The sequence below is a fragment of the Emydura macquarii genome, unplaced genomic scaffold (genome assembly GCF_026122565.2).
Source record: "Emydura macquarii macquarii isolate MOO-44397 ecotype Brisbane River unplaced genomic scaffold, CSIRO-AGI_Emac_v2 contig_1119, whole genome shotgun sequence".
NCBI classification, from domain to species: domain Eukaryota; kingdom Metazoa; phylum Chordata; order Testudines; family Chelidae; genus Emydura; species Emydura macquarii.
The window spans coordinates 4,685,920-4,706,271 of record NW_027131256.1 but is presented as its reverse complement, the minus strand read 5'-3'; the positions used below and the strand labels follow the sequence as shown (position 1 = coordinate 4,706,271).

The 20,352-nt window shown below is 49.4% G+C and overlaps 1 protein-coding gene across 1 annotated transcript in view; it reads left to right on the top strand.

The window, feature by feature from the left end:
* VANGL1 (VANGL planar cell polarity protein 1) overlaps positions 1-14,234 on the top strand; it is a 59,681-nt gene extending 45,447 nt beyond the window's left edge. The window contains exons 5-8 of the mRNA XM_067546029.1: positions 926-1,059; positions 4,525-4,657; positions 6,665-6,899; positions 8,006-14,234. Coding sequence (XP_067402130.1) covers positions 926-1,059; positions 4,525-4,657; positions 6,665-6,899; positions 8,006-8,266 — 763 coding nt within the window. The 3' untranslated portion in view covers positions 8,267-14,234. The remainder of the gene's footprint in view (positions 1-925; positions 1,060-4,524; positions 4,658-6,664; positions 6,900-8,005) is intronic.
* The last annotated feature ends 6,118 nt before the right edge of the window (positions 14,235-20,352 follow it).

Below are 20,352 nucleotides of genomic sequence, written 5' to 3'. Positions count from 1 at the left end.
TGAAACCAGCCTGGTCTTCTCAGCCAATTCCCTTGGCTTGTGACTTGGTGACATGACGAAATCTCTGCTGGTGGGTCTGCTGAAGGGGATGCTCGGGGGGCCAGCCTTACAATGGCAGAGCTGTACGATGGGAGCTGATCGGTAGAGCTTCTCCTTGCACCCTGCCTGATTTTAACCCTGGCCTTGGCTCATTTTGAAACATTTCAGTTTGTAACGTCTTTAAACGAAGCCTCTCTTTATATTTTGCTTGACAAACTGATAATGAGGAAAGGAAACCTTGTAGCCGAATCCTTAGTAGACCAGTGGTATGTGTTGGCTGTTCTGTTAGGAATAGAAGCCAACTCAAAGGGAGGAGGTGACACGCTTTCATTTCCCAGCCCTTGTGTGGGATGCAATCCGAAATTGGGAGTGTTGCTATAAAGCCGCCATCCTACCTCGGGCTGTGATCTTATCTGATCTCACAAGCTGTGAGGATTATGCCGTGTCAGCAGTCGGGTGAGCGTCCTCTCAGGAACCACGAGGTGCTGTAGAAGATTTGGAGGGGAAAGCATCAGTCAGTACTGAACTAGTGCCTGTACCTGAGTCAGGCTGGCGGGCTAATATGTGCTAATACTGCATCTTAACTTCTGGCCAGGCTGTCTGCAGATTTGAAGGTGATACTGTGTCCGTTTACACCCTGTTCCCATTTAAGAAGCTTTTCTTAGCACCTGTGTAAAGGCAGACTCTTTGCCCAAAAATGAATGCCTAAATCCTGGAACCCAGTTCCACAAGTGGTGGAGTCTGACCGATTTGTCAGCTGTCGAATTGCATGGTGCACGGAGCTGTGACAGTAATGATCGGTTTCCAGTGAATGTGGTTATCTGTGTTTCTCTTTCTAATGTTAAGTTGTCTGTTTTAAAAATGTTTTATTGCATTTTCTTTCTAGCATCCAGCGAGCTGCATTGGTGGTTCTGGAAAACTACTACCGAGATTTCACTGTCTATAACCCGTCCTTGTTAATGGCCTCCAAGTCCCGTGCGGCCAAACATATGGCTGGCCTGAAGGTCTACAATGTGGATGGTAGGTGAGATGGAGTAGTTTGCTGAGAATTGATGTGTGGGGTGGAGAAGAGCAGGATTTGTTACCCTTTGTTCCAGCCTACCTTCTCACCATCCAAAATTCTTGTCTCTTGTTAGAAATCCTCCTAACGCTGGTCCCAAATCCCTTCAGACTTACTTAGCACAACAGGACTTTTGTCTCGACTAGGAAAGGTAGCCAAGTTTAGGTTAGGTTTAGCTAGTATGTGTTCGCTAAGCCCAAGTTAAATTTCATTGTATTTCATAGTCAACACAAAGCCTAGATGGGTTTGGCCCTTCATAGGTAAATATAAGGACAGGGTCCCTGCCTGTAGGGCTTAGTGTCCTGCAAACTTTTGCGAGCTGGGGCCTTGTCTTCACAAATTGTACCAATTTAAAGGTCTATTTTTTTTCAATAGATTTTGTTAAACCCTTGGGAAGCCCCATGTGGCCACTGTGAACCTGATTTAAACCTAACTGGAATCAGTTCTTTTCAGATTTAAACTAAACAGATCACTGTTAAACAAGCCTGAGGTTGTGTCAGGACACCCACAGCCTTGATAAGATCAGGGGTTCCAGTCATTGGGTAACTTCCGTTCTATGGGGAAGCTTTTAAGCTCTACAGGGCTGAAACTAAAATACTGTGCGAAGGAGACAGGTTGTCCCAGGAAACACAGCCAACCTTAATTTACCAGGAGTTGGGAGAATCAGGGCTGCATTGTACATGACTGGATTAGCACTGAAAGGCTTTGCCGCAGGGCGTGTAAAGAGGGGATTTGACTTTGCAGAGGGTGGCTGTTTTGCACGCACAGCAGGAATGTGGGAGATGAATCTAAGATTTCCGCCCTGTCTTTCACACAATGTCTGTGGTTTATACCTTGTCTTGCATTGCTGGGTGCCCCAAAGGATTCAGAGGCTGTGTGGATGCTTCTCCATACCTCAGCTGAACCTCTTGAGACTGCAAAAATTGGACCTGGAAATGTTGCCAGAACAGCCCCTCTAGTGAGACCTATTTCTGAGGGGGAAGATGGGAGGGATCAGAAACCTGGGGATGGGCAGCCTTTTTTGAAGTACTTCTTCTCCCGACTAGTCCGGGGAGTGCAGAAGTGTGTGAAATAGCAAGTCACATTAGTGATAGGAGATGTAAACTAGCCTGTTCTGTTGTAGAAACAGGCAATGTTTGTGTGCATGTGGGAGGGGTCTTGGGAAAAATAAACCATTCTGACCAGGTGGAAACCATCCTCTTTGATTCCAGTCACTGGTCATAGGCTAGTGTCGGGGGGGTGGGGGTGGGGACGACTTACTGGTCCTGAAGGCATTTTCATTGATTCTGCCAAAGTGTTCCCAGCCTTGTCTGGTAGTGAGGTATTAGCCTCATTTAATATCACGTTGTTCCCGTGACTATCTTGCCTCTCCTCAGAACTGTAGGTGGCGGCAGGGCACAGATGCTACAGGAAGATGCTAATGATTTATACCACTGGAAAGCTGAGACGCCAGACTTTCAGAGTGAAAATCAATGATTTTTCCAGCACTGACATTTGTGAGCTAGCATAGCTTAAAATCCTGTCAGAACTCAAGCAGACAAAAGCAGCTAGGGATCTGGATGGGATGCTTTTTAAGTTCCAAAATCTTGCTGCCTGCCAGGGCTAGAAACAAGTGCTTCATGCCATTGGATAGTCGGGACTCCCAACTTTCCAGTGGCATAAAGCATTTATATCTGGCACTGGTGGCCTCTAACACAGGACCTTACAATTCTCGCCAGTTCCTTGGTCTCTCAGTACTTCTTGGCTTTATTGCTCTAATGAATATAGCAGGACTTTAGCTGTTGTAAGCTGCTATGCAATCCCAGAGTTTGCAAAGGTTTTGGATAGTTTCTCTTGCTGTGCAGCAGTTTTTTTTGTTTTGTTTTTTTTTAATGCACACTGAACTCTATGGCATAGAAGCATATCCTTTAGAAGAATTCCCATGGATTTACTAAGTGGACTGTGTATCTCTGGCCAGGACTCTCTTGGCAGTGGAACAATCTGTCTCGCATGCTCTCTGCGTGAGAGGACAGTAATGCCGTTAAGACCTCTAATTTGTTGGCAGCCTTTGAGTTTGGTGTTGCAGCAGCCAGGCTGGGGGGAAACGTCTTGCTTAAGTCCCTATTGTGCTGGCAAAATGGGAGCTTGCCCACAGGCTGTGTTTTCATCACCATGCATGATGAATCAGACAATTCATATCTCTAAACCAAACTGGGGCTGTGCTTCCCTTAAGCCGAACCTCTGCATATCGAGGCTGTCAAATGAAATCTGAAGTGTTTACTCTTGAGAAGCTGTTTGTTTGAGTTACAAGACTATCCACCATTAAGCTGCAAACTCATTTCTTGGAAACTCTGTTCTTTTTAGGGGGGAAAAAAACAACCCTTCTTGGGTGAACAGAGCATTCTTGGGCCTGTCTACCCTAAAAAGCTGATCATGCTTAAACGCTGCCAATTTAATAGTGTAGACTGGCTCTTCAAGCACAGTTACAATCAGAAAAGTGTCTCTTAAAAACGTATACATGTTGGGAGTTGTTTTGTATGTCTTCTCTCTGACTCCAGCTCTAATGTGCTCTGTTCTTCAAATGACAGTGCTTTTCCCTAACTGATTGCTCTGCAAACTGTATGTGGGATCACAGAATCTAGGTGGGCCCTTCCTGTATTTTAAAGGATCACAAGTAATCAAGATCCTGTGATAGATACTTACCTGATATTGACCTGCACTGTAGAGCAGACTCCAGCTTCCTCTCCTATAGCTGTGTGGGCTCTGCTAATAGGAATAAAAACTCTTGAGACAGATGTAACTTTCAGCCCCACTGAGAACCAGTACAGAGCCCAGAGTTGTATTCTGCAGAGTTGCTTCTCTGCCGGTAACTACATTTTTTGAAAGTGTCTGTCTGTCGTCTAAAGATGATGCCACTGCCCGGACATCCCAGCATAGCTCTGTATTTTCCTGTGTGTGGCTTTTGTCTCCGTGTCTCTTGATGTTTTTCTTTTCTGTCTGTCTTTCTCTCCCCCTCCCAACTTCTCTTGTGCACTCTCATTGTCTTGTTGCTGAAATGTGATGTGTTCCAGCTGCCCTTGTGGCCAAACTGAAAATGTATATAGCGGATGGTAAGTAACATGCTTAGCACTCCTGTCTCCTGGTTTGTGTAGTCAGCCACTTTAACTGTCTGGATACATCATTCCCTCTGAATTCTCTCTCCTATCCACCGACTGTAACACTTGGAGTGGACAGGAAATACTTCTCCACATGCACGCTTCCTCAGGGGTGGATCTGCAGGGACCTATGGGATGCAGGGAGGATTTTTGCCTCCCCAAGAGCATTGGGCAGGGACAGCCCCACTTGGCCCACCAGTTGCCTGTGACAGGCATTACTGGACTTTGAGCCTTTCCCGCTCCCCATCTGTAACAGTAAAGTCTTCCTCTTACTTCTGTTCCCCCTCGAAGGCCCAGGTAACAATGCTGCTGGCCAGTCCCGGGCCATGATCGCTGCTGCCGCCCGGCGCAGAGACTCCAGTCACAATGAGCTTTACTATGAAGAAGCTGACCACGACCGCAGAGTTAAGAAACGTCGATCAAGGTAATGCCGTCTCCTTCATGTTTTAGCTCCTGTTCACCCACCCCAGTCAGTTTGCTGGCATGCTGGACTCTCTAACCGTATCAGGACAACTCAGTGGGCCCAATAAAAAAGAGGAGAATTGGATTGAGAGGTTTTTGTTTAAGGGACTGAGTGTTTGATACAAATAAAATCCTTTAGATTAAAAAGTATAGGAAAAACCAGACACCCGGGGCGGCAATGGCCTGTGACAGGACGTGCTTACAGAAATATATAAGCAAAGAACATGTGTAATGTTCCATATCCGCTGACAGAACGTTACGGATTAGGGAAGGGTCCAGTGATTGACAAATCCATAATAGCTCAGTGCATGAAATCCCGTTATTTCCCCAAGTAATCATAGCGCTGTCAGTGCCACCCGAGCTCTGCAGGGAGGAATTCTCCCTCCTTGACAAGTAGGTGAGTGCAGCATTTGCTATGGCAATACAACCCTTCAGCTTAAAAGCTGTCGTCTTCCTGTCCGTCTGACCGGGTCTGATAGAGGTGGGGACGTGATCCCAGAGTAGCTGGATGCTTCTGCTGGAATGAGCCTCTGTGCAAACTAGTTCAGCGTGTTGATGAGCGGGTGCAATTAGCCTTCAGAATGAACACCCAACTGAAGCTAACTGGTAGGTAGCACCTCCAGGCTATTGCTTCAGGCAAGCTGACGTCCCTGAGTTGAGTCGCAGCTGGAAGGTTTCCATTGTAACCAGAGGGACTAAACAGGTTGGTCTAAACTGAGAGTTTAGAGTCAGCAATAAAGTGCTGGCATGATGCCTCTCTCAGTGCTGGCTCAGCCTGGCCCTGGTGTCTTAGCGTGCCGCTGGCCAGGCTTTCTCCAGTCTCTCAGCAACGAGGGAGGCACGTGCATCTGGGCTTCCACAGGCTTCCTTCTGTGTAATCCAGCAACTTGGGTCCTTTTCGTGTCCTTCCTGAACTCAGCAAGAGCAGCTGCTTGCTGACAGACAAACCGTCGTCCAGCAGAAGATGCAGCCTGCCGGTGTACACAGGGGAATCTTCCTGAAAACATCAAAACCGAACTAAAAAGAACTCTGGGGGCCTCCTGCTGTTTCTTGCACATCTCTGACTGCAGCTTCCCGTGCCTCTGGCTCTTCTCTGATACATCTGCTGTACATATGTGTTATCAGGCTGACAGCGCAGCTTCTCCAGGCTTCAATATCTACAGGTTTTATAGGCAGGGCATTGCAGAAGCGTTGTTCATTAGTGATTTAGTTTCATTCACTTAATCCGATGGGCACCACGAGTATTTTACAACCCAACAGCTCTCCTTTAACTGCACTGCTCTCTCTAATGGGTAAAACTCAGCGAGGATAGCTTGTGAACATCCTCTGGCATCTGTGTTGCTTTGCTCCAGTGTGGTCCGAGTTTGTTTGCACAGCTGTGCTGAAGCAGGGATGGTTTGCATAAGATGCGTTCTCGGCCGCGAGTGCCCTGAGCTGGGACAGGGAACCCGATCCTTGCCGAATAGGGGGGGCCACTTGGGCAACCTGCCAGGAGCCTGAGGGCTGCACCCCAGTTTGTATAAAACGGAGGAGAGTGCAGGTCATGAGCACAGAGAGGTCTGTGGAAACTGTAGAGCACTGCATACCATGGGATCCATCTCTCTAGATCAAGATTGGAGCACTGTGTGCTGGGTCTGCTACTCCGACCTCTATTCTCAATATGAGAGCAGCTGTGGGCCAGAGTTACTAGGGGCAGGATTGTCTAATGAACTGAACACAAGGCAGGGGCCGGGACCTCTTGGATTTTAATCCTGGCTTTGTCACTGATGAGCAAGAAAAAAAAAAAACTCCAATTCCCCTCTCTATGCCTCAGTTTCCCTCTGTGTAGAAGGGGTTAAGTGATTTGCATTATGCGTCACATAAGCCAATGGCAGAGCCAGGAATAGAGTCCAGATCTCGTGACTCCCAAGCAATCACAAAACTTCCTTCCTCCCTGGGGCTGACTCTGGCTTTCCTTGCCTTTTTGCAGGCTTGTGGTTGCAGTGGAAGAGGCTTTCACTCACATTAAACGTCTCCAGGCAGAGGAACAGCAGAAAGCTCCGGGTGAAGTGATGGACCCCCGTGAAGCAGCTCAGGCAATTTTCCCATCCATGGCGAGGGCGCTGCAGAAATACCTTCGCACCACCCGGCAGCAGCACTACCACAGCATGGAGAGCATCCTGCAGCACCTGTCCTTCTGTATCACCAACAACATGACGCCTAAGGTACCGCTGCCTTCAACACTAGAGCCGGAGAGCCGCGGGGAGTTTGCGTGTTACAGGAAACGGGGGACTGCGGGTTGAGGGCTGTTATCAATAACACAGTTGGTGCATTTCTGTCCTTTGCTTTGTATGAGTGCATTCTAAATTTCCCTGCAGATTCAGCTGAATGATTATTCTTCACTTCCTGCCCTAAGCTGCTGTGCACTCGTTAAACAGCTGCCATAATCCTTTCCAGAGGGGGCTGCATTTGAGTGTTGGGTGAAGTGAGCCTTATAAATAGCTTGGTGCTTTGCATGTAGTCCTCTTTGGGATGAAGGCTACTGCAGAAATGCTAAAGCACTTACTGTCTCACCCAGAATTAGCAGCCTTACGTGATCGTAGCAGAGACACTCTGGGGAGGGTGGGCATTTAGGCTGGCTTTCAGGAGGGGTCGTGTTATGACCTTTATACCCACATTTGAATCCCAGTGGATGCTTGGCATGATGTGCGTTGGCAGCAGAACGGGCCCCCTGAGTTTGCAACGGGAACTTTAAAATACAATGGTACAAAGTAAAATGCTTGAAGTGATGCTTGTTCTTCCAGGCGTCTGAGCTGAAGTACTTTCCTGCCAAGGACAGAGTGGGTCCTGGAGGCTGAAATCTCCTCCCACCAGACAGGGGGTTCCTTCAGGTCAAGGATGGGGCTTTTTGGCAGTGGGTTGTGTACATGGCGGAGGCGAGGGAAGTTGTGCTGTGCCCTTGCCCAGGCTGCTGCTTTCTGGGGGGAGAGGCCTTTACTCTCCAGTGCTGTCAGACCTTTCACCAGTGCTAAATTTCATATTTAAAAGGCAATTTTGAAACTAGAAGTTTGGAGCCGTGATTTTGTGAATTGGGATGGAGATGCAGATCTCTAGCTGACACCCACTTGTTCAGGTCCTGGAGGTGGGAAATGGCAGGAGGAGAGGAAGGTTTACCAAGTGCGCTATTGAAATAATTCACTACAGGGAATGCCTCTGAATACAGGGCTAAACCATGAGATTGAAAGAAAGTGTCAAAGCAGACCTGAGTCATGTGGGGTGGAGTTCCCCTGGCACCAGTTCATTCTTTCTCTCTCTCTCTCTCTGCGGCTAGGCATTCCTGGAGCGCTACATGAATCCAGGCCCAACCCTCCAGTATGACAGGGATCGCTGGTTCTCCAAGCAGTGGACGCTCGTCAGTGAAGAAGCGGTCACAAGTGGATTAAGGGATGGTGTTGTTTTTGTTCTCAAGTGCTTGGACTTCAGCCTTGTCATTAATGTGAAGAAAATCCCCTTCATCAAACTCTCGGAAGAATTCATAGACCCCAAATCTCACAAATTTGTCCTTCGCTTGCAGTCTGAGACGTCAGTTTAGGGTGTGGGGTGGTGTACTCTCCGTTTTGTGCTTTTGGGTTTTGTTTCCCCAATGCCGATTGAAACTGGCAGATGACAGACCAGTAATATTTGACCGTCTGCACTTTATTTAGAAGGAGGGTGGGGGGATGGGATATCTGTCTAGAAAGAAATATCTTAAAAGGTTGATTGAGTTGGTTGAGTTTAGCTCAGCCTTGAAGGCAGAATGGTCCTCCTTGTTTTTCCAGGCGTATTGTGGACTGCGTGAACAAACATGGTGTTTGTTTCCTTTGGAACCCTGCCTTACAGTGATCAGTGTGCGTGTATCTTCCTTACTCAGTCTTCACCTGGTCTCTGTGTCCTGCACATGTGGATTTCCGTGGGGGACAGCGTTCTCTCATGTACAGAAGTCTGCATATGAGGGAAAAGTTGTAGTTCCTCTCTGCGTATGGAGGACATTGTGGTAGGTGAGGAGAGAATTGATAGTTGTTTGTAAACCAGGCTGTCTTATGGTTGAAGAGACCTTCCCTCTGCAGGCCTGCTCTTCTCCATTAGCATTGGACCCGTATGAACCATGGACTTAACGGGTGGGTTTTGCCATCTGTTTCCTTCAGTTGCTTGTATTGTTGATCATTGTACGGGCACTGCCCATTTTGTAGCTGTTTGCATTATTACCAGTTGTCTTAATGAGACTTCAGGGGCTTTTTGCATGATGCAACTCTCCACCCTCAGCCCCTTGATCTCTAATACCCGCCCCACTTAATTTGACTGTCCCACGATCTGTCTCCCTTGCAGCTTTCTGAACGCATCTCTCTTGCCACAGCTCCTCTGGGGCCAGTCACGTTATCACCGTCTCCTCCCCACCTTCTCTCGCTATGTATTTGCACAGTTACAGCATGGTTGAGTGGACGTTTTCCTAAGGGGTGTGTGAAGTTTACCTAAGCCCGACAGCCTGCTCCCGAACAAGCGCAGGAATGTCTGTATCATACTCTAGAAGGCTTCAAGTGCATCTTGAAGGAGGGCGGGTGGGGAACACTTTTAACTCCTGTCCCCACAGGTTGAGTCTCTGAGCAGAGTGAGAGCTGACATGTGGTGGAGTGCCATAGTTCTTTAAGACAGTATATATAAGAGCACTACAGTATGTTTGTTTACCCTGCCCCCAGCTGTAGCTAAGAGAGACCAAACTGTGTCTGAATGTTGCAGTTGCTTTTTTTTAATTTCTTGACCGGTTACCCCGGTGTGACTGTTTGTTCTTCTAGGTATTATTCACCAAGCTGGCCTGGAATCTGTTTACTCTTGGGTGCAGGGCATTTAGTTCTCCAGAGAACTTCTTTGAGGTGCTTTTTTCTGTCTGTGTAGTTCCATTCTCAAGGTTTTTAAACAGGTTTATTTTAAAGCCAGGCCTAAACAGAACCTCTGGATCTGAACACTCGCCCCGCACTCTGAATTTAAGCACGTTTGGGTCCAGATCATCACTCCAGAGCCAGCTCCTACTTCTGTCATGAGCTAAACCAAAACCCCAGGTTCAGACGCCCTCTGAAGTGTGAGGAAGTTCAGATCCAGATCTGGAGCACGGTTTCATCTAGAGTGATTAATATCTCTAACTTTTTGATGAGCACACATGAACAGGAAAGTCTGGATCAGTCTGAAATCTGGGGGGTGGGCAGTCTCTTACAGTGTGAGTGTCCCTCTGTTCTGCTTGCCTGTCTTTGTTACAGATCGATGATGTTTAACACACTAAGGCCAGGTACTTAAGCCTGTATCTTTCTGTAAGCAAGGACCATTGAAGTCTACGGGGCCTGTCACATGCTCAAGCAGCTTGCTGAATCAAGGCCTAAAGTGGTGATTCTCAAGCCATGGACTGTCTCTGATCTGCCAGGCCCTTCCTGCTGGTCCTAGGTTTCTCCTATGGTATGTATAAAGCCCCTACCCCCTTTTTTATTTATGCACCAGTACCGACTGCAAAGAAGCCAGATTGCATCGGGGCGGGGTGGGATCTCTGTGGGAGGATCTCTTCTCACTGCCGCATGAGACATTTGTAGAATCCCCCCGCCCTAGAGCACACCCAGCTCTTTCGGTCAGGCTTTCTGGCAGTCTTTGCTGGTTTTTACCGGTCATGGCCTTCGCGGTGTTTTAATTTTTAAAACACTGATGGTTTTTTATCCTTTTTAAAATGAAAGCCGCGTAGTGTCATGTGTGACGCTTCATAACAAGTGAGTTTGGTTTTTTTAACCTTTTGTGTAACAAGCGTAACTGGGGAGGAGACTCGATCGGAATCTGGGGCAGGGACCGTGGGGTCAGTTGGATAAAGCCATGATCAGGGCCGAACTGGCTGTCTGAATTCAGGGCCCTGACCACGGCTCGGTGAATTTAGAACAAAAGCTACGTGGAGGAGAGCATGTTTCGAGCACCCCGTGAGAATTTCCTCCTTTGCGTGATTCCTGCTGTACCACCTCAGAACTGGAAGTTGTTGGACAGTCATTTTGCTCAGGAAACGTCTTTCTCTTTTTAGACGTGTGTGAGGATTTAACACAAAACCAAATAGAAGCCAAGTGTATTCACAGCTGCTACATAATCGACATGCTGCAGTTCGAAGTGCCACCGTTTGTGTCTGTCACTGGAAGGGACAGTCAGCATAAATCTCCTTTCAATGGACCGCCCTTACCTTTGTTACTGCTAACGCATGAGAAGGCTAAACCTGAATGAGAGAGAGAAGGTCATTTCCTCTTTGCCAGTTGCCTTTCTGCACTTGGCTGAGGTTGGAAGGAAAGGGTGAATGGTTGGAGTGGGGGACTGGGACCCAGGACTGCTGGGTTCTGTTCCCTGATTTGCCAGGAAATCACTGTGACCGTAGGCAGGTTACTTCACTTCCCTGGGCTTTCATCTCCCCAGTTGCAAAAGAGAGGGACCGTGATGATAACACCTACCTCACAGGGGAGTTGTGAGGCTAAGTTTAACCTTTGTGAAGTGATCTGAGATTTGCTATCAAAGTGCAAACTCTCTTCTAATTAAAAATTGAATAGTGAAACTAGATGGGCCTGTTTCGCTTGCCACTTATAGTCTGGCAGTGGATGAGAATCAGGTGGGGGGGACAGCCCTGTAGTGTTGGGATTTCCAGCCCACTCCCCCCCAGTCCTTGCTTTGCACTCATGTCCACGGGACGCATAGTGCCATGAAGGCTGGCAGGGTTTGCTCTGAAGGGGGCTGTTTCACTCCAACCCCCCCTTCCCCTCTTTCTCTTCTCTTTTACTGGGAAGTTCTTAAATAAATCTTACTTAAAGTGTTTAAGAAACCTAGCCTTTGGTCATAAGCTTGGTGACAAAGGAAATTCCTATTGAACGGTGTCAGGTGAAGTCTGTGCAAGACTGCGCCTTTCCCTAGGAAATTAGGTCTGCCTGTCGGTCAGGAGTGCATGATCTCCTTGCTCCTTTCCCTTTCCTCCGTTCCTCCCTATGTAGCGTGGCCTGCCAAAGACTTTATTTCATGTCTTTGCTCTCAGTCACCAGCATGGTGCAAATCCTGGAGGGGTCTCAGAGCACCTCCCAAGTGGGTGCAAGCAGAGCTGCTGTGATCCATTTGAGATCAATGGAGATGGTTGAAGCGTCCGGAAAAGGCTCCGCTTTTGGGGTGTGGGGTTTGTAGGGTGAAGCGGATAGATAGTGGGAAAACATTACGGTCTTTGGCCTTTTGTAGGAACGAAGGAGCATCTGCTTGTCTCCTGGTTCTTGCCAGTCCCGTAACTAGAGCCGAGGCCTGGGGAAAGGTCGCATGGACTGAACAGCCTGCCAGAAACCCAGCTGGGGCGTGACTGTTTTCACACCGCCGCCTGCGGGTTCAACACGCTGCCACTCTGCTCTGCGGGGTGAGGAAGGAATGGAAGTGGACTGTGCCTAGAGCAAGGGGCTTGGTGGTAGCGCTCCCACCCTGCAGAGGGGCAGAGAGTGGAGCAGGTATAATCCCCAACCGACCCTTGGGGCCAGGGCGACCGCTGCTATCAAACACCCTCAATCAACAGTGGAAGAATTGGCTTCTGCTGGTCATCTCGCTCCCCTTGGGGACAGGGTGCTTGAGGAGAATGCAGGCAGCATGCAGCGGGAAAGTGTGGCATGGCACAACTCTTGCAGAGCAGGATCTGAGCTAGAATACTCCTTGCCAGCAGCCCCTGGTCCTCCATAGCAGAGGAGTAACGTACGTCCTCAGTGGCTTTGGATGTGGGGGCAGTGGAGATAAACGTAAACTAGCTTTCAGCACCGCTGCCCAGGGCTGCTCCTGTCCTCTTCCCTCTCCCTCCATCTGCTGGGCTGACTGCCTCTGATGACCCGATGGCCAGGAACACACACACTCCCTCCTCAGTGGCTCCACCCTCCGCTCCTATCTCTCTCCTCTCTGTTTCCCAGGCCACCGGCCTGGTGAGGAACCAGCGGTCGGTGAGATGGGTGTCACCGGGAGCACAGGCTGGAGCTCGTGATGAGGCAGGGCTCTTGGGCGAATCCCATCCTAATCCCTATCTTGCCTCCCAGCTACAGGAAACACTTCCATTCCACCCTGCGCCCCCGCCCACCTGCCACAGACGCCACCAAAAACCCTATCAAATCACAACGCTGCCGGTTTCTTAAAAACTGGCCATTCCGTTTAGCCCACTGAACTGCTTTAAAGTCTTGTTGGCATAAATGTATTTATACAGTAACTGTACAGAAGCCTGAAAGATCAAGAACTTGTTTGTCCTGCTTCATACAGAGTTATTCAAGTCAATTAAGCTAACATAGCCATCAAAATGACTGCAAATCTGTCCTGCCCCCTTTAAAAAAAACAAAACAAAACATTGATTTTGTGTCTTTGGGGAGAACTGTATTTTGACTCCAGACTTTATCTTCAGAATGTCCTTAGAAGTTTTCTGTCTGCCACACAATAGATGTTTAGATTAATAGGAAATGAATGTGCAGAAGTCTCTTGTTTTTTCATATTCAGCTTGTGTTTGTACGTGCTGTCCCTCTGTAGGTGTGTGCATTATTTCTGTCCAGTGCCTGAAGCCAGGCGTGGTTGCTCAGTAAAGCCTGTTAGGACTGTATGGAGAAAGGAGGACTCTTGGGAGTTATAAAACTACTTCTGGAGGTGGGCAATGAGATACAGATCCTTTCGCCTCCAGTTTGCGGGCTCAGACTCCATTAAAGATGACCAAAAGTTACCATCTGACAGGTGTTCAGTAACCAGTGTGACTTTAGTGTTGATCTGTTTGGTTCCTCTTGGGCCAGGTCTTCACAGCATCATGACTGCCTCTAGTATTAACTGGCCCCTTTCTCTGAGAGGCCACAGAGACAGAATTTTCACCCCACGTGGCAGGGCAGTGTGTAGGGGAAGTTTTGTACCTCTGCCACCCGGGCCTGCTCTGTGCACAGAGGACTTCATTCTCTGGGAATCTGACACCTTTCACCAGCACTAAATAATTCACTTGGGAGCCGCGCGCACACAGGTTCATTTTGCTGTGGTTCGCTACCTGTACGGAGATCTCTCTCTGCAGGATTCTTACACTTTTCTGTGCCTGTATCTTGTAATTAATATAACGTTTTTGTGTACTGGGGGCAGGATCTCCTTGCTACCACACACCTCTTTTGATCACTGTGTAATGTACAGCCTGATACTTTTTTCTACACAAACTACATATAGTAAGGTGGGTTCTGCTGAGGTTTTCTAACGAATAGACACTAACCAGCCTCTCACTGCACATGGGACTTTAACTGCAGTGATACATGGTCTGAAATAAATTCTGAAATCTTTTTTTTCCCAATTGTGAACTTGAGTAGCAAACTTCTGTGATGTTAATGCACTGTGTGTCTGGCAGAGTAAATTGTTCTGTTCCAAGCTGGGTTCGCTTAAGTTATAGAGCTGGATGGTTTTGTTTTTAAACTGAAACATAAAACCATTTTACACTTTGCATATTTTGTACAGTAAAATTCTGAAAATAAACTGAAATCAGAAGTTCTGTGGCCCTACGTATTCTTCCTTTGATTATTTCAGCCTGGGAAACGTCTTCTCCTCTCTCTGAGCATTCTTTCAGCCTTGATAGAAGTACCCTATAAACAAGTGCTGTTGCTTTTTGAGGCTAAGCCTCCAATCACCCTCCTTGCCCTGTTCTAGGCCTCTTCAATCTGTCCTGCCACAATAGGGGACCTGCTCATTTATCACTTTTGAACAATGAGACCTGTAGATGGCTGTGCTGAATGCCTTAAATCTCAAATTGTGAGAGGAAATACCGGAGCTGGAGCTGGTTGGCAGTGGGGGAAAGGAGTTAGAATCCAATAGGTAAAACGTCTTGCTTCCTTCCATGTAGTCTGAGCTCTTCCATCCTGCGCACAGCCAAATCACAAAGTACCAGAGCTGTTCCTCGAACTGCTGCCACTCCTGATGGAATCTGACCTCCACAAGACACTGACATTGAGAAGGAGAGGGTGGATCAGGTGGAGCAGCAGTTCTATGGCGGTGCCCTTGGTGTGGGCAGAATTCAGGTCTCATTTGATTTAAGAAATGAAATAAAAATGTAGCGCTCGAGCACTTTTTCAGCAATGAAGGGAAAAGGTCTTGTTACCCTGCTTGCAAAGACTCAACTCCCTTCTGTTGCCAGATGAATACGGGTGGGGGTATAACCCTCCAGCAAGTCTTGTCACCAGCTGTACCTGTACAATGTGGTTGGCAGGCTGTAGGAAGAACTGTGGACTAATTCCATAGGCACTGCAAACGGCCGTGCCAATGTGCTTGGCCCCCCAGCTTCATCAGCTGTGCTCCCTCTGCAGGCCAAGCGTTTGCCGGTACTGCTGAAGAAAGGGCTGGAAAAATCCACAGGATGCTGCTGTGCTATGAAAAATACAATGCAACGGTTGCAGAGATAAGAGCAGTTAATGGATAAACATCAGTGCGGAGAGCCTCAAAAGGGGATTTCTCCTGGGACTACAAAACAAGGTTACAAAGCATTCATCTAAAACCAGTAGGAAACAGACAGGGTGGTGGGGGAGCACTTGGCGCTGCTCACGCCCCCCTCTTCCCTTTCCCCTTTGAGTTGTGTGCCCCTCTGGGAGCTGCCTGCCCTTGTCCTGCCGTGCCCGTTGTGGTACGCAGCACTGGGAGATCTGAAAGTGAAGTATAAGTTAGAGGCACCAACTAGGGAATCCGCTGAGTCTCTCCAATAAATTATAAACCTCACCCATAGCTGCTGGTGCCCTAGTCACGGCTGGCCTCTCCTTGTGCTCTGAGGAGGAATTGCCAGACTGGATCTATCCCAACGGCCATCTGCCATCCTGCCTCCGGCCCTTCCTAGCAGCAGGTGCTTGCGGAAGGGGTGAGAGAGCCCCACAGCAGGCCGAGGTGGGATGATCTACCCCTCATGTTCGGTCTCCTGGTCTCTGTAGTTTGGCTCAACCCCTGCAGCATGAGATTTAATGTTCCTTCCCCCCCTTATCATAACTCCACATGTTCTCGATGCCCATAGGAGTGTCTGGTCCCCTTGGAAATCCCTGCTCATGGCCCCTATACCTGCTCCCCAACTTCCTGGCTCCAGGAGCAGGGAGGTGGAAGGAACTGGCTTGGTTGGAGGTAACTTGCTCCTACTGGCCCCCGCCTGGATGTTTCCCATGTCTGCATCCTAGGGGGAAGCCAGGAACCCAGCAGAGGCTGAGGCTGCAGCTCCCATTTTGCCCTAACTGCAGGATCCGGCCCTGTGACTGGTAACTAATAAAGCTCAGTCATGCTTGTTTGTCACCAGTTTGTGGAATTTAAGTGCCTGACCTCCCAGGCAGAACTGCCAGCTGGGGTTGCTCAGGGAGCACAGACCTCTGGCCTCCCTTGTCCATGGTGCCCTCAGCACGGAGGTGTAGAGCTCCAGAGGTTGTCCTTGGGCAGGACAGAACTAGCTGTCGGCACAGACCCTCGACTCGGAAGGGGGCTCGTAGGTCCACTGATGCATTGGGACTGGACCCAAAATCTATTGCGGTCCAGAAAGCAGCTCCTCTGGAGAGCAGTGTGAAGGAGGGGTGGGGGGGTCAGGTCACTGATGGGGTGGGGGGGAGCCATGTGGGGGCATAGCCCACCGATTTTACATAAGCTAGGTGCATTTAGCGTGGATGCTGTGAAGCATGGCAGGGAGTGATGGTGCTAGCAAATGAAGCTGCCCCGTGTCCCTCTGTGGCAGGGTCTGTGAAGTTAACGGCTTGGGATTTTTCTGCTGGCAAAAACATCTCGTGTTGGTCGGGTAGAGGGGTAAGGTTTCAAGGCCACAGAACCAACCTTCCGGCTTATATCACGGTCCTTGAGTGCTGGCAGTGAGCCACTGGGGCAATCGCTCACTCACCCTGGCTCCAGAAGCCGAACGAGCAGCTAGTTTTCTCTGGGAGGTGGGTGGGAAGAGCCTAAACTTGGGGCCTGTCACAGGAATCTGTGCTGAAGCACCAGAAAAGGGGTTGGATACCGTGAGGCATAGGATCGCTCTGCAGGATGCTATGTCACACCATGTATGCAGGAAGGGCAGACGTGTTGGGATTGGCCAGCAGAGTTCCTAGGAGTGGTGTTGAAAGACTGATCTGAGTTTATTTTGGATTTAGGAAGGCACTGGGCTCAGGTTACAGCCCTTTCCGGTATGACAGATAATCCAACGTGTGTGTGTGTGTGTCCGTCTATCTCTCTCTCTCTCTCTCTCTGTCATGCACGCACCCACACCCTCCTGTGGTCTGCTACACAGGGGAGCACACATGCACAGCATGTTTGTGGGAGTGACGGAGGTGGGGAGAGAATGGTGTGCGTGTGTGTGTGTGCGTGTGAGAGAGAGAGAGAGAGAGAGAGAGAGAATGCACCAGCCGGATTATTAGTTACTTTCACAGAGGAATCCACGTCTATCTCAGCTCCCAGGCCCCATACCTGTTGGCTTGCAATAGTAGGTTATCAATAATGCTGAGATGTTGCCCTAGTGTGGTGGGGAGGGGAGGGTCTCCCGGGCTCCCAACCTTCTGAAAGGCATGGTACCCCATTACACAGTGGTCTCTAATCATGTGGGTCCACCAGCAAACACCACCCCCACCCTCCCACATGTGTATGCCACCATTGGGCCTAACTCATAATCCCTGATATGACTGCCCCACCCCCAGAAGTTTGGGGCTCTGACTCTGGTGGGGAAGTTTACACTTGGTGGGAGATCTGAACTGTGCAGCTCAGGGCCTGCTCAGATAATGCAGGAAAACCAAGGAACTGACATGACACAGTATGGGTCCCAGTCAGCACCACCTTCCTTCCACCTCTTGTATGCCCGTGAAAGAAGCACTGACGAGTAGGATCACGTTGTAATGCAGGCTTGGTATGGATGAGCCCTGGCTGCAGAACTTTTGGATGTGCACGGCCACGTTCCTGGATCTGTGGCCCGAGCTCACACCAGCCCACCTGCACAGGGACACAGGAAAGAGCTGCACTGCCCGTGGAGGAGCAAGTGGCATTCACACTGTGGAAACTTGCAGTGCTGGGTTGCTACCGGTCAATGGGAAATCATTTTGGATCTGGAAAATCCAGTGTGAGGGCTGTTGTCCTGCAGGTGTGCAGGGGCATTGATCGTCTCCAGCGATGCAGGACCGTGACCCTTGGCAATGTGCAAGACTTGATGACTGGATTTGCAACAACGGGGTTCCCAAACTGCGGTGGGGTAATAGATGGCACGTATATCCCTATTTTGGCACCAGCCCACCTTGCCAAAGAATACACCAACAAAAAAAACATGGTCATGCAAGCGCTGGTGGGTCACCAGAGACATTTCACTGACATCAGGGTGGGCTGGGCAGGGAAGGTGCATCTTTAAGAACACGGGACTGTTCAGAAAGCTACCAGCAGGGACTTTCTTTCCTGACTGGTAGATTACCATTGGCGATGTTGAGATGTCAGTTGTGACACTGGGGGACCCAGCCTGTCCCTTGCGTCCCTGGCTGATGAGGCTGTATACTGGCCAATTTGACAGCACCAAAGAGCGATTTCACCACCACCTCAGCAGGTGCAGGATGACCGTTGAATGTGCTTTTGGTAAATTGAAGGGCCGCTGACGTTGTTTACTCATTAGATTGGATCTCAGTGAGAAAAGCATCCCGATGGCTGTAGCTACCTGCTGTGTCTTGTATAACATCTGTGAAGCAAAGGGGGGAAAGTGGCCGCGAGGGTGGAGGTGGAGTGGCTGGCTGCTGAGTTTGAACGGCCAGACGCAAGGCCTAGCAGAAGAGCTCAATGCAGAGCTATACGGCTCAGGAAGGCTCTGAAAGCACTTTAACAACGAGCCACAGTAATGTGTTGTGGTGGACTGCGCGCTGCTTGGCCCTGTGCTGTGGGGCTCTGGTAGGAATTGTGTGATGGTTGGTGCACACTTATGAATGTAGCACAGACAATGGCACCGATTCATTTGGCAGTGTGTGCTGTCCATGAATGATTCACACCATGGCACCGATCCTCTGAGCTGTGCCAGGCTGATACCAATGCCAGTAAGTGGGAACCACCAGGCATTCTGACGCATATTCTGGTGGGAACTAAGAAAGAAGAATTATTTCCCAAGCAATACAGGTTTATTGAAAAATGAAAACATTTCAAAAACACCTGCTGGGCACATTTAAAAGCAAATATGTTAAAACCTTAATAAAATCATGAAAAATAGCTTAAAGAAAAGGACGGAACATTCATGTCCGTTTAGCTATGCATGCATCGACCATGGCTCTCACAGGTCAATGTGTGTGAAGCTGTGGTTGTCCTCACTGTCCCCTGGTGTGGAGTGGTAGGGTTGCAGCCCCTGATGCCACAGCTGATGCAAGGGCAGTAGCTGCAGCTGAAACACACAGAGGTACCATTGTCCGTATAGTCACATCAGAAAGCAAAAGTTAAGGTTCAGAGCTCCCTTCCTTTGCTCCCCTAAAGTTTTAAACAACACATGCTCATTCACACTTCTGCTTAGGGGTGCTTCTCCATGGCACCACTTGCAGAGCCAACCATGGTGAGTATGGGCTGTCAGGGCTGAGGGAAATGAGGATAGGAATTGCTCGCTTGCATGAAACTTGTGTCTAGGGCAATGGCACTGAATACTGGTGCTATTTTCCACAGGCTGATTTTCACTGATATCTCACTCCTGAAGGTATTGAAGGCAGAAAGAACACAGCTGCTGCTGGCATCTTAAAGCTGACCAGCCGGTATGCTGCTAACTTGTGTACTACAATGGTGTCTGCCAAAGTTATCGCCGCCTGGCATGGGAACGTGACCTGCCGCGGAGGAAGAAATAAGGCTGCTATCCCTAGAAACCTTTGGGAGAGGATTGCGGAGCACCTCAGTGGAAGTGTCATGGAAATCGCGCAGGAGGATTCATGGGACAGCCCTGTGTACGTAAACAAAGTGGTCCACGTGGCCCCCCGTCTAACTCTACTGAGAAATGAAAAGCCGGGAACGACGCTGCCTCTCTTTGTTGTACCGCTGCCTCTTCTAGTACGCGTCAGTCAATGAAGAGTTGATAGCTGTGTCCTGTTACGTTGAGAGGCTCCAGCAGCACATCATTGTGATGGGACATACATTTACACCCGTACCCAAGGTTCCTTCCTCTGCATCGGGCTCACCTATGCTCGATTGCTGGGACTGACTGGACTGTGGTGGAGTCTCAAACAGGTCCTGGTTCACGGCACAGCTGGACCTCCCCACAAGTCGCGTGTTCCCCCAACATCCTCCTCTTTCGCCGCCTCCTTGTTGTTCATGCCAGCGGCCTGTGACTCGGGCGCTTCGGAGGTATCCATGGTGACGGTGGGGTCTCCGCCAAGTATGGCATGCAGCTTCTTGTGAAAGCAGCTGGTCTGCAGCATGGCACCCAACTGGCCGTTGGCCTCCCCGGCCTTTGGAAATGTCTGCTGCGGTTCCTTCACTTTCACGCTGTGCTGCTGCTCTGTGTCACAGCCCTTCTCCTGCAGCCCCGTGCACTTGGCTCGGAGATGTCAATGTTTCTATGGCTGGTCCATAGCTCTGCCTGTGTCTGTCTGCTCCAGGTCGCAGCGCATCCGGAGCGTGTAGCCGGCGCAGTCGCCCGGGCAGTTGCGCACAACGGCGGAGAGTTGCTACGTGGGCTCG